The sequence below is a fragment of the Eucalyptus grandis genome, chromosome 8 (assembly GCF_016545825.1).
Source record: "Eucalyptus grandis isolate ANBG69807.140 chromosome 8, ASM1654582v1, whole genome shotgun sequence".
Lineage (NCBI taxonomy): Eukaryota > Viridiplantae > Streptophyta > Magnoliopsida > Myrtales > Myrtaceae > Eucalyptus > Eucalyptus grandis.
Genome location: NC_052619.1, coordinates 52,553,052 through 52,579,576, shown reverse-complemented (window position 1 = coordinate 52,579,576; position 26,525 = coordinate 52,553,052). Strand labels below are relative to the sequence as shown.

At 38.6% G+C, this 26,525-nt stretch overlaps 1 protein-coding gene across 1 annotated transcript; it reads left to right on the top strand.

The window, feature by feature from the left end:
• The first annotated feature begins 463 nt into the window (after window positions 1-463).
• On the top strand, window positions 464-26,525 carry LOC104414959. Its single transcript, XM_010026191.3, is given in 11 exon segments — window positions 464-629; window positions 11,334-11,487; window positions 11,618-11,772; window positions 11,909-11,995; window positions 11,998-12,240; window positions 19,909-19,975; window positions 19,977-20,058; window positions 24,650-24,907; window positions 25,303-25,494; window positions 25,598-25,763; window positions 25,938-26,525. Coding segments are annotated over 11 exon segments (1,980 nt in total). The 3' UTR covers window positions 26,348-26,525.

The following is a 26,525-nucleotide window of genomic DNA, read 5'->3' as shown; positions in this document are numbered from 1 at the left end:
TTGGAATCCGATTTTCTGAACAAACTTCTCTAATTGAGGTCCGATTTGTTAAGGAAAAAGCCCACAAAATTCCCGTCACTAACTCACTCACACCAAATGCCAAAATTCCCTTCAAATTGATCAATTCGAATTTTTGTTCGTTTTCGAATTGTCCGACCGGTTTTCCGTAAAAATCTCGAACTCGCCGGAAATTCCTCGAAATGTGAGTCAATATTCTTAGAATGACTCGTGACATGACAGGATTTTTAATTTCTGAAATCGAATTTAAATTTGCGGTTAATTTCAATCATATGCGATTTTAGCGTGACCTAACTTATCATGTAGCTTTTAGGAATTTTTTTGTGCAATTGACCCGTGGTGGATTTTCTTCGAACCAACATACCTCTTCGACACATTGGTGACTCTCGGTGGTCGTGAAAATTTCGAGATTTCAAATTGAATCAACCTAAGCTAGGGGAGCTCCATGGTGTGGGCGTCCGACCGAGAGGATGAACACATTTCGATGGACGAGGATGATGAAGAAGAATCATGGGTCGACAGCGGCGGCGGAAGTGGTGGCGGGGACTTGAGTAAGGAGGAAATAAATGCTATGGAGAACAAGGTCTTCTGGGAAACTTGCATGGCCATAGGTTACCCATGAATTGGAAGCTTTTTCCCTGTGCAGCCTGTAATATCTTTTATCAATCTCCCCTAGAATTTCGAGTCAAACTTTGCACCAAAAAAAGGATCACAGCACATAATATTTATCAGTGTCGTGGATATGTCAAAAAACTAAGGTGCTCAAGGAGCAAAGTCGTATAGTTTATTTTACTCGATCAATACTAGGGCTTTTGAATCAGCACGTTTGTGCGTCTACTTGGGTTCACGCCCACCAGATCGAGATTGCCAAAGTGCTGAAGTCTTCTTCATTAGAGATGCTATTGATATAAAGCTAAAAATTTCTATAAATCCTAAAGATATTTCATAAACCACCGGATTTCTAATTAATAAATATGGATTTCATCGAATGCAGCAAGTTCCTATGATCAAATTAATTCAATAAGCTTGTATGAGTCACGCATTTTGTGCTCATCAGATTGGGTTCAATATTAGAAAACCAAGGATATAGATCCTCTAATGTTAAGGGATAACCAACACAACTCAATCGTCCGCCGAGTCGCAATCCAGAGGCTACCACCGCCAAACACAGTTGGAGGACCTCGAACTCGAATCTGTAGCTGATTTCGCCCTTAAAAGACAACAAGTAACAACATTTGATTTGGCAGGTCAATGTATATCAGTAGGATGCTTTCTGAGGCTATAACATAACTTATCATATGTGTATCAATTTGGAACTTTTTGCGACCTAAAAATTAGTTATAAATAAATTTGTCACATGTGTACTTGTACGAAGCTTTTCATGATTAATATCTTAAGAGAATAGATTTGAAGATTGGCCCATGTAAAATTGATCCCTTTACTCTTCACAATAATTTCTCTTGAATTTTACTTTTTTTTTTTTTTTAAGTTGCACTTTTAATTTTGCGTACTAATATCTCTGTACTTTTTAAAATATCCCATTACAAATATGAATTCACAAGAGCCACCAAACATAGCGCGTGCCATGTTTTGGGGTCCTTGTTTTATATTTATAGAGGAAAAATCATTCACGCTCTTTGGTGTTCTTAAAAATCGTATTATGACTTTTGTTCTCTGAGATCACAAACTCTCTTTACTTCGCACATAGCCAATGAAATAGCCCAGTTTATGGACCTTCGATTTTATTTCATATCTTTTTACATGCATATTCAATGCCGATGACGTACTGCTCACATATTCAATCGAGAAATTATGGAAAGATAATGATGGAGTTATGGAGTGTGATAAATAGTATTAAAGCAAAAAGGCTTTTTGCTGTTAATCGCATACATCTAATTTTCATATTAAAGTAAAGAAAAGAGTATTACTGTTAATGATATACAATTAATTTTTATTATCACTATGTATGCTCTAGACTCTTACTATAATTTATGGCAATATTTTTTTGTAATTTTAACTTTGGAATTTGTAAACTAAAACTGATAATGAAGAGATTGCCTTGTGTAGTACTGTAATTTTGTCCCTTTTAGATTCAGAAGGGATTTTATTCCATCTAAAAACTCCCTTGTTTTCTTCTCTTTACTTTCTTTTCAACAATTCGTGTTCCTAACAAGATAATGCCATGATTATCAAGATGGTTAACAATTATGTATGCATTTGCATTACAAATAGTTTGTAAGTTTTAGACAATATGACTCTACTCAAAATACTATATGTCACACCCCGATCCTCAGGCACACGTCCATCCCTTAACTGGTCGATTTATTTGCGACGTCCCAGGAAGGTCGCCGACCCATTCTTTTATATACGCATGCGGAAGCTTAATAAAATCCCCAAACAATCAAACAATGGGATAGAAAAGTAGGATAATATTTTTCAAACCAAGACGAGTCTTTATAGACAAACTGGTTAATTACAAACTTAGGCTGTTTACAAAATTGACGGCTTATAAAAAATGGGACTGTCTTAACATCCACTAGTCAGACCCATTTGCCGATTTTTCAGCCTCCACCTTTCGAACTCTAGGACTTCCAGTCTTCCACGATCGTCATCTAGGGACCTGAAATATTTTCCCCAAACCGGGATGAGACTATGTCTCAGCAAGTTCTACCCCACTAAGACCTGATTAGGAAGCCAATACGCCATAAGGGCTGCCTAAGCACAACACAGATTAAAGGGCTTACCTTGGCATCAGTTCTTTCCTGCACATCAGTTCAATCAATAATATTGATAACTACAGCAATCAATCACATTCTACCAAACAAATCGACTTAGCGATCAATCGACTTAATCGATTACATGACCTTTTCCTAATCGGTACATTCAATACTATCTATAAAGTCCGACCATAGTTTAGGATTGCTCACCCAAAGTTGATAGATATAGTATATTATGTATATGCTCGCCAAAAGCTTATAGATTAGGGCCCATAGGCCAATTCCAGTATACTATATATGCTCGCCCAAAGCTGATAGATTAGGACCCCCAGGCCAATTTAGTATACTATACATGCTCGCTAAAAGCTGATATTATGGTATACTGCTCACCCAAAGCTGATATATCGCTCGTAGGCTGATATAATATACTGGTATACTGCTCACCCAAAGCTGACAGATCGCCCGTAGGCCGATATAGTATACCACTCCAACTATATAGTCAATTCATCATTTTTTTTTATTATTATCATTCACGATAAATAGCCGCGTGTGGGTACACGGTTGGTCTTAGCCAAAATATAACAATAATAATTTCACTTACAAATATCCCACCAATTTCAACAGCCCAATACATATTTTTGGCGCTGTAAACTGACGCCCGGTTATTTTTCCATTAATAACCAAAATCAAATAATTTGGGAATAAACTCTAAATTCACATTAATTCGATTCAGCACAAATTAACGCTCAAAGGACTAAACAGACTGCACCACGATAATCAGCATAAAATTCCAGATCACCGACTATCCCGATAAAAATTTCCGGAAAATAATAAATAATTAAATTTATTCCGAAAATTAAATTAAATAAAATAATATTATAATAATATAAATTCGAAATAATTATTTAATCCAAAATAATTAATTAAGGCTTAAACAAGATTACTTTAATCCAAACATTTACTTAGCCTTAATTAATTATCCACTAAACTAATCACATCCCTTAATCCACTTAACATTTAAATAAACTAATCTAATCACCTAAACCTACTTAGTATAATCTAAACATCCCTTAAACGTGATTAACCTATTAAGCAGGGATTAGTGAGTTAAACTCACCCGATTAACGAACTGAGCGGCTCAAATCGACGGGGACGCCGAGGGGATCGATTCACTCCAAGGCGGGCCTAGCTTCCGGGGTCGGGAAGCCGGCCAAAATGAGCCACGAAGCTGCTGCCACACCCATTTTTCTCCTCTCTGTTTGCTACTAGTTGGGGGCGGATCCGACACCGGTTGAGGCATGCAAGGGCTTAGATGGACGGAGGAGGCCGAACCGGACCTAGGCGGTGGCGGTAGGAGCTTCGGCGGTGGTCCACAACAACTGGGACGAGTTGGATAGCTCGCTGGAATGGTGAGCTGGGCGAGAGGGAGGTCGAGACGTGAGGAGTAGCGGTGAGGCGACGGCGTGCAGCACGGTGGCGAACGGCGGAGGGCGGCAGCGAGAGACGGCGGTTCAGCAGCTAGTCGGCTGCTCCGACGTCCTCAGATCCGCTGGGTCTTCAAGCAGGAACCGAAAATGAAGGAAAGAAGGAGGCGGTGGCACGGTGGTGGTGCGAGCGAGCGGCGAGCGGCCTGGCGGTGCGAATGGTGGCGGCAACTGGCGACAGACGGAGCTGTGGGCTACTGCACCCGCCTTCTTCTATTGCTGGGCGTGTGAAGAAGGAGAAGAAGATGGAGAGGAGGTGCCGACAGAGAGAGAGAGAGAGAGAGAGAGAGAGAGAGAGAGAGAGAGAGGAGAGAGAAGGAAGATGGGACCATTTCTTTTCTTTTTCTCTTTCTTTAATCCAAAAAAATGGCCCACCACCATGACATCACATGATGTCATACTCCACTATCTCCAATCTCCCACAACCTTATTCCAATTGTTTCAATTTCTTTTTCCGCTGTGGCATGACATCTTGTACCTTAAATTCTTCAATTCCATTCGATTCTCTTCCAATTGAACCAAATTGAAGTCCATAGAATTAATCCAACGTCACCACACTTCAATTCACATCTTCACTTGTCCATAGAACCAACTTAAGTCCCAAAGCACGATCAAAAGCGGGCCTACTAATTTCTCGAGCTAAATTAGCCATTCTTCGATTAATTTGCTGAAAAACTCTAATTGCATGAAAAATCTTCCGAAGATGAGTCCATGATCCAAAAATGATTTGTGACACAACAGAACTCTCAATTTCTGAATTCGGGTTCAATTTCACGGTTAATTTCAATTTGGCGTAAATTTAGTGCGTCATAATCTACCGGGTAGCTTTTAGGAAATTTTTGTGCATTTGACCTGTGGCTGATTATTCTCAAACCACAAAGTACATCTTCGACATATTGACGAATCTCGGTTGTCGTAGAAATCTCAAGGTTTCAAATACAGACACGGGGTATCAAAACGACAGAAAAATCGGTCTAGTGCCGATCGACAAGAATTGTGCAATTAGGTGGAATCACCCACACTTTAATCACATACCTTTGTCGAGTCAACCTATCTTCGAATTCTAATCAATCTTACTGTGTCGTAATGATCTCTTATAGATTTGCACGGTCGAGTAGTCGTTTCTTAGTCGAATTCTCAAGTCTAATATATTAAAATTCCTTAACGGTTTCACGATAGATTAGTTATCCCATGAGTGATCAGTTAAGGGAAAAGAACTATAAATGCGTCGATGAAATGCCCAACTATTTTGATCGAAATCAAAACCTGGATTTCAGGATGTCACACTATAAATATCTATTGCATCCTATTCAATACAAGTACTTAGAGAGCATTCAAGAGTCAATACGTAACAACAAGTGGCCTTCTCTCTCTCCCTCCCTCCCTCCCTCTCCCCAAGTGGGTTTCATAATCACAATTAAGCCAATTTAGTCTTAAACCTTTTGAGAATTTACGAATATAGTCATTATGACAAATTTTGGCTTGAAGTTGCTAACGTGAACGTTGACCGTTCATGGTGGGCATCGATTAGTGCTGGTATGGACAAATTTTTGTAATTTTTCTGAATTTTTTTACAGTGGGCTTGCAATCCTCGTCAGCCATAGCGAGTGCATCATTGGCCTCGCCTAAATTTGGCAAGGGCCACAACGCCCTTGTTGTGCCTAATGATGACTAGCAAAAGTGTCCCAGCCACCATTAAGGCTCTACATTGACAAACGGAAATAAGAAATAAAAGAAAAGAAAAAGGAAAAAAAAGTGAAAAAATTATCAATGTCCGCACCAACCATTCCACATAAGACAGTCGGCGTTTAGAGATTTTTAGTCAAAATTGATCGGAATGACTACCTTGATAAATTGTCAAAGGGTTCAGGATTAAATTGGTTAAATTAAAATGTTTAAAACTGAGTTGACATTAGTATAATAAGTTTAACAATTTTTTTGATAATTTTTCCTTGATATAATAGACATGGACGAATGTGCATTTAACAAGTAGGCAATGCACCTTAGTTATGTTGTCCTATAATCAGTGTCGGATTGATCGTTTGAATCATGTCTAGAATGAGCCTTCTCTTAAAGAGGTAAGTTATCAATTAGTTTTGAGATTGATTTATTAGTTAAGCCAAATTAACTATATGTAGAATGAGCTTGCACAAACATACTATACCGATTGATACATACACACACACATACATATATACATATATATGTATATATACAAATATGTACACACACACACACATATTTGAAAACTACTAATATGCAAGAAAGCACTCATGTAAGTCTATGGCTCCTTAATTCATTTAAAGGTAATTTCTCTATCATTTATTCTGGAAAAATTATGGTGCCGGATCCATTATCGTCGTGTGTTCGTTGAATCAGCTGCCCATTTCAGCATTTTGGGCTGCATTCGCCCAACATTTTGTCTTCCATCTCTAATTAGTTTAATCAAAACTATGCAATGTTGGAAATTAATCCAGAGAATACACACTATTTGTTGTAATCAGAACATCAATGTAAAGAAGACGATAACAGCTATATAATATTCTTCTTTTTATGTAAACTTACAACTCTTGGAGAAGAATAAAATAAAATATCATTAAAAAATAACATAAAATTGGAGGTGAGGTACGGATAACCGAATCTCCTTAAGGCGATTAGTTCCTGCCAATGGTGCCCCGCAGATTCACGAACTATGCCTCCCAAGATACAACACCTCGAACTGTTTGGATTAGCACTATGCAAACAGGACTCGTCGAACCGTTCAATTGAACTAGCACACTCAGGAAAAACAGAAGAGTAGAAAGGACATCAAAGCTCTTTTTGGAATCGAATCGGGAAAACCAAAAACCCTCTTATGAAGCTCTATGCTCATATCTATTTATAGAGCTTTTTAGTTCATGTACTAAAGAGATACATGAATTAAATAGACGCGTGTATCCACGGGATTCATGAATAAAGAGATACATGAATCCAAGAGATTCATGTATCCAAAGATACATGAATTCAAGAGATTCATGAACTCAATAAATACATTAACTAAACGATACATGAATCTAAGAAATTCATGAATTCAATAGATACGTTAACATAAAAGTATAGGAAATTCATGAATCCAAAAAGAGATACGTGAACAGAAAAAACGTATCTTAATTTATTGGCTTCCGTTGATCCATTAACCATAATTATAACCATAATTACAACAATCCCCCACATTAATGGATCAACAAAACATTTTTGACTCGAAGGAATCTAAGCATGCCTGTTGAAATAAACCGCATCAAGATAGGTAGCTTTCGCTTTGAACCTTCTTTAGTGAAAGCTTATCGGACCTACTTAACTAGTCGATGGACTAAGCCTTGAATCGCCAGTTGTTTATGTAAGCCTAGACAATAAACCTCACACGGAGTATTTCCAATTCAAGATTGGTTCTCGGTTGTGTTCGTTCTTTCAGCCCTGAACCTCTCGGGATTCGTGCGTGCTTTAGAAAATCTAGCCTTTAAAGATTTTCATAGAGTCGGCCAGCTCCACGCATATAGGTGCATTCCTATTAAAGATATCCTACCATATCTTACTTGGATGTTACATCCAAAGTTATAGGAATCATTAAACGCATAGCGTACCCTTGATAACGCTGTAGGAAAGCACTGTTGCATCATAGGAATGGGAGACAGTGCTCACACTAGAGTTTCCAAAATTTGCGTTGTCCTATTGAACCTAGTCCATGGGATCTCCAATCGCATAGGTTAGGTTTCCACCCTGGAATCTCTTTATTGGGTTAAGGCTCTTAAACCCATTCCCCTCGATGCGCAGTTTATTTGCTCTGTCGACAAACCTTTTGTCAACGGATCCACAATATTTTCCTTTGACTTTACAAAGTCTAAAGAAATGATTCCATTTGAGAGCAACTGCCTTACGGTATTATGTCTACGACGAATGTGTCTAGACTTACCGTTATAAATCACATTATGCACCCCCACACTTTAAGAAAATTGTAGGATTACAACTTTTCATTCCATAACTCATATGGAGTTTTACCTAGCCTTTTGTGGGGCATTTTATTAAGAATAAAATTTGCAGTTAAAACTGCCTCCCCCCACAAGTTCTGAGGTAAACCTGAACTCAAAAGCATGGCGTTAGCCATCTCCTTTAGTGTCATGTTCAATCGTTCAATAACTCCATTTTGTTGTGAAGTATAAGGTGCAGTCGTTTGGAGAATTATTCCAAAACTAGCACAAAAGTCTTTCAAATTGATTGAACTGTATTCTCCTCCTCTATCGACCTAAGCACTTTGATTCGTTTATCAAGTTGGTTTTCAACTTCATTTTTTATACTTGACAAATATGCTCATAGTCTCATATTTGCTAGTTAGAAATAGACATAGCAAAATCTAGTACAATCATCCACAAATGTGATGAAGTACTTCTTTCCACCTCTACTTTCTACAAACTTTAAATCACATAGATCACTATGGATTAATTGTAGAGGTTCACTCGTTCTTTCAATGGATTTGAAAGGTTTCTTGGCAAACTTGGCCTCAACACAAGTCTCACACTTGTAACGGGCATCTAACTCAAATCTTGGAATTAACCCCAAGTTTGCTATTCTCTTCATTGTACCATAGTTTACATGTCCTAATCTACCATGCCATAGAAAAGGAGACACAACAGTGTAAACTGAAGACTTTTTTTTATTAATAGTCTTTGGGTACACATACTTTGAGTTTACATCAATGACAACCACATTGGCCTTAAACAAGTCATTACACAAGTACCATTTCCCCACATACATCCCTCCTTTTGAAAGTACAAACTTGTCAGATTCAAATACAACTTTGAAACCTTTCTTGACAAGTATAGGGCAAGAAATTAGATTTTTCCGAATCTCCGATACATGCAGCACATTCAACAAGGCGACCTCCTTGCCAGATGTAAACTTCAGGATCACCTTTCCTCTTCCGGCAATCTTTGCTGATGCAGAGTTAGCCATATAAAGCTTCTCATCTTCTTCAGCCTTCTCATAAGATGAGAACATGTGTTTATCTGCACAAATGTGATTTGTGGCACCCGTGTCTAGCCACCAGCCATTAGTGTTCGACACTAGAGATGCTTCGGACATCACCATAGCAGACAATCTCTCATTAGCTGTAACTGGAGGTGTTGCCATCACAGTAGGCAAGGTTCGTGAACCATCCCTCCACAAATAGAGCCAAAAGCCATTTGGCTTGTACTGTTCTGAAAAACAGTCCCGGGCATACCAGTCGTATGACTTGTACCCGCACCACCAAAATTGGTGTTAGCCCAAGGGCCCGTAGCATTGGGTACTACAAATTCAAACCCTGAGGGTTGAACATCTTCCATAGCAACGGTCAAATCGACCATAGGAACGTCTCCTGAAACATTATGGACATTGAATGGCACTTGATTGTTTTCAACCATCTCAATAATCTGACAAGAACAACAAATAGTGAGTGATCTAATCGCCTTAAGATTGTTGGAAATTAATCTAGAGAATACACACTATTTGTTGTAATCAGAACATCAATGTAAAGAAGACGATAACAGCTATATAATATTCTTCTTTTTATGTAAACTTACAACTCTTGGAGAAGAATAAAATAAAATATCATTAAAAAATAACATAAAATTGGAGGTGAGGTACGGATAACCGAATCTCCTTAAGGCGATTAGTTCCTGCCAATGGTGCCCCGCAAATTCACGAACTATGCCTCCCAAGATACAACACCTCGAACCTGTTTGGATTAGCACTATGCAAACAGGACTCGTCGAACCGTTCAATTGAACTAGCACACTCAGGAAAAACAGAAGAGTAGAAAGGACATCAAAGCTCTTTTTGGAATCGAATCGGGAAAACCAAAAACCCTCTTATGAAGCTCTATGCTCATATCTATTTATAGAGCTTTTTAGTTCATGTACTAAAGAGATACATGAATTAAATAGACGCGTGTATCCACGGGATTCATGAATAAAGAGATACATGAATCCAAGAGATTCATGTATCCAAAGATACATGAATTCAAGAGATTCATGAACTCAATAAATACATTAACTAAACGATACATGAATCTAAGAAATTCATGAATTCAATAGATACGTTAACATAAAAGTATAGGAAATTCATGAATCCAAAAAGAGATACGTGAACAGAAAAAACGTATCTTAATTTATTGGCTTCCGTTGATCCATTAACCATAATTATAACCATAATTACAACATGCAAAACAAGGAAGATTAGTCGCTAATACAAAATTATTTTCCTAATGGAATGGACGTGACAACTGGAAGGCATGTCTTCCGAGACTTCAGGTGGTCTCAAGAAGGCCATAAGCTCATAGCCTCATACCATATGTTGGGTATTTCTCTAGTTGTCTCAGAAATCAAGAGAGATGGTGAGAATACGAGGACTTGCAGTTTTTCTCTCTCGTTAGCTCTTGCATTTCTCGCACTTCATCATGGGGTTTGTCATGGAAGTGAGCTCAAGATGACGTTTTATCGCGAGAGCTGTCCACGGGCTGAGGCGATCGTGAGGAACATCACGTGGAGCAGAGTGGCAGCTAACCCTGCACTACCAGCTAAGATTCTGAGGCTGCAGTTCCGCGACTGCTTCGTTAGGGTACGCGCACATACAAGATCATAATGCATGTTCTCACGAGCGCAATTTAGTAGGACGATGCTTCGTAGAATTTACAGAGGAAGTGGGAAAAGATGACGAGTGAACTCGCGTGAGGTCTTCCTGGCTAACTTATGTCACCCTAACTCATGCGTAGTACTTCACGCAAGTCATAAGCAACTATCCAATAGTTCAAAACCTGAGAAGAATGTCACGGCTTAATGTTTACTTCGATATCTCATGCACCTGCTCATCGAATCATGAAAGTTTGACATATATTGCGATGGACTAGCAAAATGGCTGTAGATAAAGATGCGTATGCGGGAAAAATAATTGGAACCTCTATTTGTCAAACCAAAATGATCTCTTATTGTCCACTCATTATGTCCTCTCATCTTGAGTGTATGTTTTCGATGTCGTGACCTTTTGTACATTTGGCCTTTCCTCTATATATTTTTTACCTCTTATCAAAAAAAAAAAAAAAAAGGGACGAGTGCTGAAAAGGACACCATTCCCAACCGGTCTCTAGAAGGACTTGATGTCATCGACGAGATAAAAGCAGAGCTCGAAGCGGAATGTCCCCTCACCGTCTCCTGCGCCAATATCCTTGTGGTTGCCGCTCGAGATGGCGTTTCCTTTCAGTTACTAATTAAGAACTTACGCTTCGGCTCTTCCATGAATTGAAAAGTTGGAATTTGCGACTCTCCATTGCCCCTTCTAAGTAGTGAACATATAGTGACATGAATGAGAATGACGAGCGCACTTCGGAAGGGCAATGTAGGGACTGACTAGGAGGAGAGATGGGAGAGTTTCATTAGCTTCGGAAGCCTTGGACAACCTTCCATCACCTGCTTCTGATTTCAACACCCTTCAGCAACAGTTTGCTGATAATGGCCAGGGAGTCCCTGATCTTGTTGCCCTTTCAGGTTTGAAATTCACTAACTTATATGTATTTATATATACAAATGTGGAAAATCTCTATCGTTTCTATTCATTACAAATCCTATCCAAACAATTTTATTAGATATTCCAGCCAATTTGATCACAAGATCTTTGTTTCAGTTGCACACACCATTGGAGTGGCGCATTGCGTGGTGTTTGCCAAGAGGCTCTTCAACTTCACCGGCAACAATGACACCTCGCTTGATCCGGGCTAACCGCCACGCTAAAGGCTCAGTGCTCAAGCCCTCCCAACACTGTCGGGTTGGATCCCAACAGTTCCTCCTCATTTGATAGCCACTACTTCGTCGTTCTCTTCCGAAACCAAGGCCTGCTCACGTCCGACGTGACGCTGCTCATGGACAAGCGCGCGGCCAATTTTGCTTGGATTTACCGAAAGTTCAATGTCTTCTTGGCTTAGTTTGGTCACTCCATGAAGAAGATGGGCGCTATTGCAGTTTTAACTAATGATGGAGGATAAATTAGAAAGAATTGCAGGGCTGTTAATTAAAGATCTCTCAAACCGTCGTTGGTTGTTTTGGTTTTCTTTTATTTGTGTTCCCTAGAATAAGGAGGTTATGTTGTTAATAATCTATTGAGATAATGAATGTATGAGTTTGATATGGTGGATATATTGTATACTTGGGGTATAATTTCAAATAAATTGTTTTTCCTTAGTAATGAAATTACATACACTATCTAGCACACATACTATGAACTATTATCAAGTTTAGCCTAAAAGGACAAGTCAATTAAAATGATGACAATAATGAAAAAGTAAACAGATATTGTATTTATGTTTATCTACATCAATTACTCTGAGTTTAATAAACTTTCCAGGTAGTCAACTCAATTAAATTAGGCCAGAGAGGTTCTTGAAGCCAACTTAATTTAAAATATATGTTAGGGTTTTTTAACATGTTATTTTGGGGTGATGTAATACCATGACATCAAGGGTAAATTAAGTTTAGTTAACGAGATTTTTATAATAGAGTGAATCTCAATTGCTTTCTACAAAGTCTGTGCCATACCCATATCATCGCTTTGTCTTACGTTCGTATTGGTAATAAATGAATTTTTTTTTTGGTAAGTAAAATAAAGAAAGAAAAATCGAGCAGCTGCTCCGCCTCACCATCTTGTCGAGCCACCGACTAAGCCGCAGCGCTCTGTTTTCATCGATGAGGTCGTCGTTCTCTCTCTCTGTGGAAGTTCATGGAAACATTTGCTTTCGTTTCTTGAGTGATTATATATAAAAAAATTGATAAAAAGCATGTGAAAAGTTGATGAATTTACACTCCTATATCTAAAGAGGTAGAAATAAAATAAGCTCTGGCCTTATATGTGTGTGTGTGTATTTCCAATCTGTTTGCAGAATACCAGCTTAAATGATAAACCCGAGCTGCGGAAACGTTACGAATTCCAAGTACTAAGTTAAAGGAAACCCTTCACGATTATCGAATAGAAATAAGAGAATGCAGCTTCTTCTATAATGTAAAGCGCGACGACTAATCTATCTGACTCTGCAAACCAGAATATTCGAAACCAGGCAGAATCAAATCATTCTCAAATCCACATGTCCTACATCTTAGAAACCAAAGCAAGACATGACAGGTCGTGGTTTCGGTGGACGAAGATTCAACAGATGCATTCCTTTATCTTCCATCTTCATGAAAATTTCAGGGTAGCGAAAGGCGGGATCTCGAGGGATTCGTCTCTATCTTAATAAACAAAAAAATAAAAATGAGCTTGAGAATTAAGCTTTCCCAAGTCCACCCAAGAAGCCAGGAATTTGAGAGGTCGTGTGTTGTGGTATGATCCGACACTTTGGGATTGATAACCGCCTGCTTCCTCCCATCACATGCCTGCTCCTTCGAGATGCGCTATGAAGCCTCGTACCGTTTCCTCGCAGAGTTGCAAAGTTAGTAAAAAATTATATTCATTACTCAAAAGGAAAGAATACAGATGTACATAGTCTTCAAAACAAAGCAAAGTCAAATAGAATGTAAATAATGAAAAATAAAGCCAAATACAGAAAATAAGGAGGATCAATGAAATACTGGCAAAATTAAGCACGTATTCATTCCACAAGAATGGATTTGTTAAATAAAATCAGCAGCCAATTACTGGAATTTCTGTCTTTGTCAGTGATGAGTATATTCTGAAAAAAATTTCTCCAATAATTACAATGTTTCCAATTGGCAGTGCATGTCTAGATCCAGCTTCTTCTACATCATAGCGACATTGGTTTCAACCAATTCAAGATTTGGCAAAAGTAGGTAGAGTCAAGCTCTACTCGAGCCCCTCTCGAGTTTGAATAGGAGAGAGAGTCGAGCACCGCGTACAAATACAAAAAGAGTGCGAGTACAATCGTTGCCCCACCTTTATCCAGAACCATCGACGTACTTTTTTAAACAATTATACCGTTCGTCCTTTGGTTAAGATCTACGTAAATAATTTTTCAACGGCGTCAAGTTCATGAAGGCAAAAATCCGTTCTCAGAATAATGCACCGAAGGATTGACGGGTGAAACTTTTGTAAAAGTACATCGACCATTTCGAGGATAAAAAAGAATATAATAGCTTTGAATATGATAGAGAATGGCGAGATCACTCATTTCTAGAGCCTTGCTAATATGATAGATTTTAGGTTATTATCATAATAATAGTTTGTTGTAAGTCACAAATTCTTGAATGAGTGCGCTTACAATAATTTATAATTATTTTTATTTAATTTTTTATGATTTAAAATAAACTGTTTTTCTCACAATAAATTAAAGATCGTCACCAAATCATTACTCTTGAGAAAATGGGTGATTATTCTTATTCGATAGGCAACGAAAAAAATCTTTACACAAAAAAGAAAAAAAAATCACCTATGCTTCTCATTTCCCTTATATTTCGATTAGGTAACATAGGAGTTCAATGGCAACGAGACTTGAGCGCAAGACTAACATCTGGCGAGAGAGAGTAACTTCTACGATTGAAACCGAAATAATGTTAGGCTCTTTCTGTACGTGGTGTATTTTTTTTTTTTTTTTTTGGATAGGTCCGCTTACACACAAACACAAAATGCTATGAGCTCCGCGTTCATACACAATTTCAATTTCGCGATGGCCAATCTTAGCCCCATGGGACTTACGTACCTCGGGTCCAGTTAGTAGCTATAACAATTTTGGATCTGGAGTCGATGCTTTAAACTCTTTACCTAAGCATCTTTGCGTACCATCATTTTCTCCTTCCGCTATACTCTACTGACGTTCCAGGACTTTTGGCACCACTTCGGGAAAATGCCTTGACTCTGGAGGACTGCGTAGGAAAGGGAGCGCCACTTCTTAAGGATGAAGCCTCACAGGAGGTATCGATTGGACATGACATGTCAGATGCGTACAAAACGACGATGAAAGAATAGCGCCGTGTCATGTTATATCTTCAGCTTTAAGAAAGTCAAAAGTTATTTAAAAATATTATCACATTTAAATAATAAATTATGTCTTCATTTAATGATTTAAATTTTTAGAGGAATTGATAATAATTCTATCTAATTCTCATGTGATATCTGAAATGAATTTTTCAAAGTCAAATCTTTCTAAATCCCATTGACTTCCCAATTAAACTTTTTATTTAGTATTAGACAAAAAGATCAGACTAAACAAGAGGGGGAGTATTGAAATATTTAAATAATAAATCATACCTTTATCTTATAACTTAAAATTTTAAAACAATTGACAGCGGTCCTAAAAGAGAGATTGAGATTGACCTGATGTAACTTTTTGACTTCCTAAAGACATAGTCGGGAATCTTGGGCGGCAACTATTTTGACTATATGGCACATTTCAAACTTCGAAGGTATCCTCCACTAATCTATGCTTTTATCGAGAGATTGAGATTGATCTTATGTAGCTTTTTGACTTTATAAAGACAGAGCCGGAAGTCTTGGGCTGCAGCTATTTCGACTTCATGGCACATTTCAAACTTTGAAGGTATCCTCCACTAATCTAGGCTTTTATTGAGGTTAATGCACATCTTTCATAGGTCTTAAACTCATTATCTTAGACCATGTTGCTATATTAAGACTACTGTCACATAATAATTACATTGATATAAGGGATGTACCATCTCAAACTACCTATATATAATGGAATAATTGTAAAAAAAGTCATGTAGGATGCCAATTCAATCTTTTATCTTATAATTTGATCAATTTAGTCTTAAACCTTTTATTAATTTGCCCATAGTCATTCTGACTTGGAAATTGATTATGTGAACACCAGTCGTGTTATGTGAAATGGCCGATGTTGGTTGGCACTGACATAAACGAATTTTTTGCAATTTTTCTAAATCATTCTTTTTTACAGGGGCTAGCAACCCTCATTAACCATAGCGAGGGCATTGTGGGCCTCACCTCAATTTGGCAAGGGCCATGATGCCCTTGTTGTGGCTGACAAGGGCTTGGGCAAGGACCATGATGCCCTAAAAAGGTCAAGGTTAGACAAGGGCTAGCAAGGGCATCTTGGCCACTGCCAAGGCCGTAGATTGGTGAAGGGAAATAAGAAAAAAGAAAAAAAAGGAAAGTAAAAAATTTAAAAAGTTAGAAAACTTTTAAAAGGTGAAAAAATTATCAATATTAGCACTGGTCATGTCATACAAGATGGCCAGTGATTACATTAACGATTTTCAATCAAAATTATTTAGAATAACTATATTGGCAGATCGACAAAAGATTGAGGAATAAATTAGCCAAATTAAAAGTTTTAAAATTAAATTGGCATTCATACAATAGATTTAAAACAATTTTTTTTTCTGGTAATTTTTCCTTAATATGACAAACGTGGAAGAACGTGCATTCAACAGGTAGGCAAAGCACCTTTGTTATGTCGTACTATAATCCGTGTCTGGATTGATTATTTGAATCATGTCTAGAATGAGACTATATGTCGAATGAGCTTGCACAAACATACTTTGCCGATTGATACATACATACATGCATGCATATATATACAAGTAAGTACTCATGTAAGTCAATGGTTCCTTTTTTCATTTAAAGATAAATTCCCTATCATTTATTCTAAATTGGTCAACTAAAAATCCCAAAAAATGCATAATTCGAACCAGCAAGCGAGGATGGATAGGGAATTATTATGGTGTCGGATCCATTATCGTCGTGTGTTCATTGAATCAAAAGTCGATTTCAGTATTTTGGGCTGCATCCACCTAGCTTTTTGTCTGCCATCTCGAATTAGTTTAATCAAAATTATGCAAAACAAGGAAGAGTAGTCGCCAATACAAAATTCTTTTCCTGATGGAATGGACGTGGCAACCAGAAAAGTCTTTCAAGACTTCAGGTGGTCATAAGCTCTAATCGACCTATAGAAAGGAGCCTTTAGAACTCCAAATGAAAAGCTCATAGCCTCATACTGCATCTTGGGTATTTCTCTATTTGTCTTGGGAATCAAGTGCGATAGAGAACATGTTGATTGGCAGATACTCTCTCTTATTAGCTCTTGCATTTCTAGCACTTCATCATGGGGTTTGCCATGGAGGCAAGCTCAAGATGATGTTCTACCACGAGAGCTGTCTGCGGGCTGAGACGATCGTGAGGAACATCACTTGGAGCAGAGTTGCAGCCTATGAAGCACCGACATTCTCCAAGAACTTTCGTGTAGTGTCGTGTCGGACACTTCGACATGTGTCCAACAGTCTTGGACACTTTCAGACACTCGGTCAACACTTGTCGAAAAATCTGACATCTGGTCAACTTTCTCGACACTCAGAATTCTGACATATGAGTTTTCGACAAGTGATTTTGATATCGAAGTCAATGTTAAAAATTCAATAAATGAGAGGTCAATATGTGTGTGTGTGTGTGAAAATAAAACACAATAATAAAAATAGTAAATAGAGAAAGAAGAAAAACTTAGTCTTATCTTCTCTTCTGACTCCCATTTTCTGTGATACACAATTCACCCTTTAAGTTTTTTTTCTCCTCTTCCAACATATCTAACATGAGGGTCCAGAATATGAATCGCTTGTTTTTTCTCCAAGTTTTATGAATTATTGAAATAGAGTTGAATTTGTCAAATTGAAACAATGAATGATATTAATAAATTGTGGATTAATGTTTTTAGTGTATATTCATTCTAGGCTTTATTTATTTATTTATGAGTTTGATTCAAATTAATTTGATTGAAATAATCATAAAAATGATAATTTATTAAAAATATATATTTAATATACAACGTGTCCTCACGTGTTGGAATTTTTTGTTTTTTGATAAACGACGTGTCGGCGTGTCGTGTCGTGTCGTGTCGTGTGTCGTGTGTCGGTGTCGGTACTACTTAGGTTGCAGCAAACCTGCGTTACCAGCCAAGCTTCTGAGGCTGCATTTTCAACGACTGCTTTGTTAGGGTCTGTGTACATACAAGATCATAACGCATGTTCTCATGAGTGCAATCCAGCAATGCAATGGGTCGTTGAATTTACAGAAGAAGTGGGAAACGATGATAAGTGAAGTCGCGTGAGCTCTTCCTGGCTAACTTATGTCACCCTAACTCGTGCGTAGTACTTAATCCTATGGTTCAAAACGCGAGGGAGAACGACGTGGCTTGATGTTTGTTTCGATATCTTGATCTCTATTCTCATGCGCCTGCTCATCGAATAACGAAAGTTCGACATATATTGCTATGGACTAGCAAAATAGCCCTATTTGTCTAACCAAAATGATCTATTGTCCACGGGATAAATATTTGCAGGGTTGTGATGCGTCAGTGCTGTTAGACTCAACTAACGGAACAAGCGCCGAGAAGGAAGCCATTCCGAACCGGTCTCTTGAAGAATTCGACGTCATCAACGAGAATAGAACCGGCTTGTTTACTTGAAGCTCCACACAAACTCTTGCAAAAGAGATCCTTTGAGATTGCTCCGTGCGTGATGGCGCTAATTGCCGGGGCTGTCCATAGGTCAAGCGGTAGGTTCTTCAAGCGAATCCACACTGGCACCGTGGTTTGCTTCTCCTTCTTCAACTCTAGAAGCGGCTTCCATTGTTGCAAAACAAGTGCAACCCTTGCAACCGTTATAGGCCCTTCTTCCAAAATCTTCCCGGAACTCGGGGTCGGGGATGCGGAAGAAAAAGCTGAAAACCTCAACAAGCTTCGATCCCCCATAGCTTGATTTTGAGCACGCCACACTCATGCCACGGATATCACGAGGGAGGAACAAAGGTAAGGTCATACCCTTTCGTCAAGTTTCGCAACATTTGCCCACGTTCGGACAGCCGGGTAGTCTGGTTTTCTTTAGGCCCGGGCCTCCTTGTCTCGATTGAGGGGGCTAGAAGTCCTCTCCGGCTGTTAGACTCAACTAACGGAACAAGTGCCGAGAAGGAAGCCATTCCGAACCGGTCTCTTGAAGAATTCGACGTCATCAACGAGATAAAGGATGAGCTCGAAGTGGAATGCCCCCTCACTGTCTCCTGTGCCGATATCCTTGCGCTCACTGCCCAGGACACCGTCTCCTTTCAGGTACTACTCGAGCTGAAACTTCGGCTTATCCGTTAATTAAAATTTTGGAATTTGCAACTCTTCATTGTCCCTTCTAGGTAGTGAACATATAGTGACATGAATTCAAATGATGTGGGCAGTTTGGAAAGGCAATGTGGGGGTACTGAGTGGTCGGAGAGACGGCAGAGTTTCATTAGCTTCGGAAGCCTTGGACAATCTTCCATCACCTGCTTCCGATTTCAACGCCCTTCGGCAACAATTTGCCGATAATGGCCTGGGAGTCCCTGATCTTGTTTGCCTTTCAGGTTTGAAATTCATTAACTTTTATGTGTTTCTTTAATCGTTCTATTCATTGCAAATTCCTATCTTAACAATTTTGCAAGACATTCCAGCTAATTTGATTACGAGATCTTTGTTTCGGGTGCGCACACCATCAGAGGGGCGCATTGTGTGGTGTTCGCCAAGAGGCTCTTCAACTTCACCGCCAACAATGACACCGACTCCTCGCTCGATCGGGGCAATGGCAATGCCGCCATGCTGAAGGCTCAGTGCTCGAGCCCTTGCAACACTGTCGGGATGGACCCCAACAGTTCCTCCTCGTTCGATAGCCACTACTTTGTAGCTCTCTCCCAAAACCAAGGCCTATTCAAGTCCGACGCGACGCTGCTCACGGACAAGCGCGCGGCCAATTTTGCTTGGATTTACCAGATATTCAATGAAGAAGATGGACACCATTGCAGTTTTAACTGATGATGAAGGAGAAATAAGAAAGAATTGCAGGGTTGTTAATTAAAGAATTTTCAAAAGTCGTTCGTTGTTTTGGTTTTCTTTTATTTGGTGGGCATTTGGTCTCTAAAATAAGGAGGCTATGTCGGTAGAGCTATTGAGATTATGAATGTTTTGAGCTTGATATGGTGGATTTATTGTGTAATTGAGGTATAATCTCACGTGCATTTATTAAGCGAGAATTTTCCACCAATATGTGTTTTGGACTTTCATATGTTTGGTTTGCTGAAATGATCAACTATCGGATAACTATTTACAATTGAAGAATATATGTATGTTTAAAGTTAAGAAAATGAATTCCGTAATCTATTGACCTGAAATCGGATTTTTTGGAAAACAATATCTTTTATCCTGAAGTTTTCCCCAAATCAAACGCGCACTTCATATAAATGTTTGTAATGAAGTTACATACGCTCTCTCCCACACATGCTATGGACTACTAGCAAATTAAGCCTAACAGGTTAAGTCAATCAAAATGGTCAATATAAAAGTAAATAAACATTTCACTTATGCTTTTCTACATCAATTACTATGGATTTAATAAACTGTGCTCTTGTTTCTCGACTGAAAACATATAAATTTTTTATAAAATATATAAAAATTTGATCAATTACATTCATAAAAGTGCTTATGCGCCTACATATGTGTGTCTTTATATACATACATACATGCGCCTACGTGTGTGTGTCTTTATATACATACATACATACATATATATATTTCCCATCTGTTTGTACAATTTCTAGCTCTAAATGGTAAAACCGAACTGCTGAAACGTAACAAGTTCAAGAAACCCCCACGTTTATCGAACAAGCATAAGAGAGTGCAGTTTCTATCATGTAAGGGTGGCAATCAATCAATTACATTGCAAACCAATAGTCTAAACCAGACAGAATCAAATCATTCTCAAATCCACCTGTCCCACATCTCAGAAACTAAAAACAAAAACGCGGTTTAATGCACGAAGATTCAGTAGATGCATTCCTTTGTTTTCCATATTTTGAAAATTTCATTCTAATGAAAGGCAAGATCTCGAGGGATTCGTCTCTATCTAATAAACAAAAAATAGCTTGTGAATTAAGCTTTCCCAAATCCAGCCAAGAAGCCAGAACTTGAGAGGTCGTATGTTGTTATATTATCCGACACTTGGAATAATAATGTGTGCTTTCCCCCATCATGTGTCTGTTCGCTCGAAATGCGCTACGAAACCTCTCATAAACTGGTTTTCCTCGTAGAATTGCAAAAGTCAACGACGGTTTTTTTTTGGTTTTGACCATCCAAGATTTGGCTAAAGAAGATATGATCGAGCGCTACTCCATCATCATCCTCTTTTGAGTTTGAATAGGAGATAGAGTCAAGCACCGCGTACAAATATTTGTCCAAGGCACGGATTGACTTAGGCATACATATATACAAAAGGAATAAAAGTACAATCCAAAAGTCGATACAATCAACTTGGTATTTAGAAGAAAAAGAAAAGGATTGGTGGCTCCTTTGAGGGAAAATTGTCCAAAAAGTCCTAACCCTATTACACTTTTACTAATTCACTTAGACATTTTGATTTTGCTAATTCAATTATAAACATTTTTTCTTTTTACCAATTAAGTCTATCGATCAATTTTGGCTAGAAAATGCTAACATGGATGATGGCAATGTCACATAGAACTACCGGCATTAACATAGACAATTTTTAATAATATTTTAATATTTTTTGAAATTGTATTTTTTTTTTCTTCCTTTTCTTTTTTGGTGGATGACCACTAGCCACAGTGACGGTTAGCCACCAACCACGGCTGGCGATTGGTCTAGCCCTCCACAAGCGAGGCCCGGCCCGAGCGAGGCTTGGTGAGGGGGAGCCTCGCCCACCAAGGCATGGCATAAGTGAGTGTCAGCCTTGCCTAGGCTAGGGCGGCCTCACCTAACATCGCCATTACTCAATCAATGCTAGGTGAGGCTACCCTGGTCTAGGCGAGGGCTTCCCTCTCTAGGGCTCGCCCTTGCCTAGTCGGGCCTCGCTTGTGGTAAGCAAGGCCAGCTGGCTAGGCATGGTCGGTGGTTGGCAAGCCATCGAAAAGGAAAAAGAAGAAAGCCAAAAAGAAAAAAAAAAAAACAGAAAAATTAAAAAAATCAAAAAAATATTAAAATATTATTAAAAATTGTCAACGTTAGCACCCGTGATTCTATGTGGTATCGCCAATGTCAAATTGGCTAGATGGACTCAATCGGTAAGAAGTGAAAATGTTTATGATTAAATTAGTAAAAATGCAATAAGTTTAGGACTTTTTGGATAATTTTTCTTTTGTCATTTGCTAGAATTATTCACGTGCTTCTTAAAAAGTTACACTATTTGTCCTTCCGATAAGATCTACGTCAATAATTTTTAACGGCATCAAATTCATGTTGGCAAAATCCATCATCGGAGAAGGGCTGACGGTGGTACTTTTTTACAGTATGGCATGTTGGTGATTACTCTTTTGGCAGGCACGTAATATTTTTCCCAAAAAGAAAATTAAAAAAATCATCGATGATTCTCATGTTTGTTTATTTTGCTTTTTTAGCATAGAAGTTTAATGGCAGCGAGACTCGAATGCAAGATTAACATCCGGCGAGGGAGTAACTTCTACGATCTATATCTTAATAACGTTTGGTTCTTTGTTCCCTATACATGATGATTTGATATATCATACATAATGAAATCTTTCAAGCTTTACTTTCATATAGATTTCGACTTTATGATAACCAATCACAGCCCCACAAGATATACGTAGCTCCAGTCCAATCAGGAGCTCAAACAATTATTTTTCGGAGTCAATGCAGAACTCTTTACGATGAGCATCTTTGCATACCATCATTTTCTCCTTTTACGACGTTTTACTAACGTTTGACAATTATGGCAACACTTCAGAAAATATGTTTTGACTTTGGAGCATTGATACGAAAGGAATGAAGTGCCACTTCATAGCTCCATTTATTTTATAAAAAAATGAATGATTTAAAAAATATAATTAATTTATGAAATATATTTCATTATCATCATGAAAATATTTTTCATTCTTCATTTTCTTAAGTAATACAAATAATTATTTTAAAAAAAATAATTTTCAAATTATTCATTTCGATTGCCCATTGGATATGCATAAAGGACAACGAAAAGGGGAGTGTCATGCATATCTTCAACCTGAGAAAGTCGAAGGCAATTTGAGAGATTGAGATTGACCCGATGAACTTCTGACTTTCGAAAGAGGCAAGCCGGGAATCGTGGCGCCGCGTACCGTCCTCTCCTTTGCGTATTACAGTTAGACGTGAGCACTAAAGCCTCAAGTCTTCTTTTTATTTATTTATTTACGAAGCTTTAAGGCAGGCTTTGATTGATTCTTGCTAAGTTTATTCAGCCATCCCCCATAATATAATCCTAACTAGTTTGCCTTCATGGCACATTTCAAACTTTGAAGGTATCCTCCACTCATCTATGCTTTTGTCGAGGTTAATGCACATCCCTCGGAGGACTTAAACTTGAGGGGGTTCCATTATTGGCCTCTTAGGTTTAATCCATTAGTTATATATTGACTATTTTAAAAATACGTACGGAGCGTGTGGTTACCGTAAGATAATGTTTAGAGAGGTTCATAGGAAAAGATATATATTACCAAGCGTTTTTTTGTAAATGGCGTATCTTTAACTAGAATAGAATTGTCCATGGTCTAGTATATGATAATTGATGCTGAAGACCACATACCTTTTTGCACATTAAACTAGCCTTTTAATGAACACGAGCATTCTCTTTTAAGTCGTATTTTTCTCAATCTTCAATGGGAACCTAATTTCCCGATTGAGGGATCACAATTTCCAGATGGCTTGAATCACAAAATTCTGTGCAGGGTAATCCGTGAGAATTATGACAAAAAATAGTGAATTCTAGCAAATAACTTGATACCCATTATCATTTTACAATTTACACTTCCAATTTATTATCCACCGCCAATGCTCACTAGATGAACACACGCGTTATGTGGGTATGCATTTTAATGTAAAGAAAATGACTCTTCAATCATGAAGACATTTACTTAAAACACACGTCGGTTGATTGAACATAGTGCTCGTCAAAATAACTTCATAAGTTGACGATGTTTCTAGGAGAAGAAACGTGTGCATTTATAAGAATCGTACCCAGATCCGAATTCTAGCTTCTTTAAAATTGTTGACCACACAGCATGTTAGAGCCATATGAAGCTTCGTCCCAACTTCGCTCACGAAATGGTCATCTTCCCTCGTTATTATTAGAACAGTCACCGTTCATCTTGTGTCAGAACATATCCTAGGAAGGAGCCGGATGCATTAAACTAATGCCGTCGTCCGATCGCATCGGGGAGAGAGAACTTTGAACAAGACCCACAAGCTAAGTTCAAAGGGACAAGTACAACTTGATGTTACATATCAATACATTTGCGTGTTTCGAGGATTTCTTAATTCTCTGTCATGCAACCAAGTGGGATATACATTCCGCCTATAAAAAGCAATACCCATCTGAGCTCTTTCACCTCGTGCTCAATCCCTTTTCCTTCGTCCCCTCGCAGTTCCTTCCCTAATTCAATAGCCTACATCTTCATCATCCTCCCAAAAGAAGAATGAATGCTGGGAAAGGTCATTTGGTTTTGTCACTGACTCTTCTCTTGGTCCTAGCGTGTAATGCAGATGATGATGGTGGATTGAGGAAGAACTTCTACAAGAAGAGTTGCCCTCAAGCTGAGAAGCTTGTGAGGGACATCACTTGGAGCAAGGCCCAAGCTGACCCTACTCTGGGTGCTAAGCTTCTCAGAGTGCACTATCACGACTGCTTTGTCCGGGTAACAAATTCCTATATATCCCCAAAGTAGATTCCCTGATCGAAACATGTGAAGAGTAACTACTATCTACAATAAAAGTTGCCGACCTTTCTTCTTTATAGTGTGTGACTTGAGATTCCTGTCAACCTATCTAAAAGTTTAAGTCATTGTTATGCCAATAATCATCGTTGCTTGTTGAGACAGTAGGCAGGGAATATAGGGAACATATCTCAACCGTTCTGCATGGTTCATGCTTCACATCATATACGTTTGAACTTAGCGAGCTCAACTCTCCATGTGATGAGTTAGGGCTTAAGACGTATGACTTTGCATTTGACATTATTAGAGAAATAGTTGCATCTAATGTCTCTCAATCACACCAAGGTTGACGAAATTCTGGAATAATTCATTTTTAGGGATGTGATGGATCCGTACTGCTGGATCCTGTGGGAACAAACCAGTCTGAGAAGAACGCACTACCAAATCTCACTTTGGCTGGTTTTGATGTTATCGATGACATCAAGAAACAAGTTGAGCAAGCTTGCCCCAACACTGTCTCTTGTACCGACGTTCTTTCGCTTGCCGCTCGTGATGCGGTCTCTTTCCCTGTAAGAAAACCTGCCTAATTGATTGTCTAAAATCATTAATTTCTTCACTGAAAATGGTCAAAATATAAGGTTTGTCATTTGAATATGATGGCGTAAATTGCAGTTTAAGAAGCCGATGTGGGATGTGTTGATGGGAAGAAGAGACGGCAACATTTCGTTAGCATCCAACATCCCTGGGAACCTTCCATCTCCTTTCGCGGACTTTAGTACTCTTGCACAAATTTTCTCCAAGAAAGGCCTCAATGTGAACGATCTCGTTGTTCTCTCTGGTAAGCCGACGTGATCATGTCCTTTTTCGGATGGTTGAATTAAGATTTCCACACTTACATTTGGATCTTCAAATTAACATCGAAGCTAATTAAAGTACAAAACTGACATACTGCATTGAGTTAGACATTTCACAATGTACAATGAAATCATCTACATCTTTGCTCCTTCACCAGGTGCACATACCATTGGAGTTGCTCATTGCGGCACATTTTCCAGGAGGCTCTACAACTTCACGGGGAAAGGAGACGCTGACCCTTCTCTGAACGCCACCTACGCTGCATCCCTCCGGACACAGTGCCCTAACCCGGCCAACCTGGCTACAACGGTGGAAATGGATCCGCAAAGCTCACTTTCCTTCGATAGCCATTACTTCGATATTCTCATAGAAAATGAGGGATTGTTCCAATCCGATGCCGCTCTCTTGACAAACCAAGGTGCAGCCAAGGTAGTGCAGCACCTCCGGTCGCCAGACGCATTCTTCTCCGAGTTTGGCAAGTCAATGAAGAAAATGGGGGCCATCGAGGTGCTCACGGGAACTGCCGGTGAGATTAGAAAACAATGTCGTGCGGTGAATCAATCGTAAGGGAAGCGATCAGTTGGTGTGTCGTGGGTCATACTTTCGATCTTTGCTCTTTAACATAAGTATTTGTGGTTTAGTCATTTGACAATGTGGCGATGTGTTCTTTGCAAGTCTTAACCAAATAAATTGTAACGGTTGTTCGTTTGATTTTCCAATACAAATAGTGTACCTCTCTTTTCTC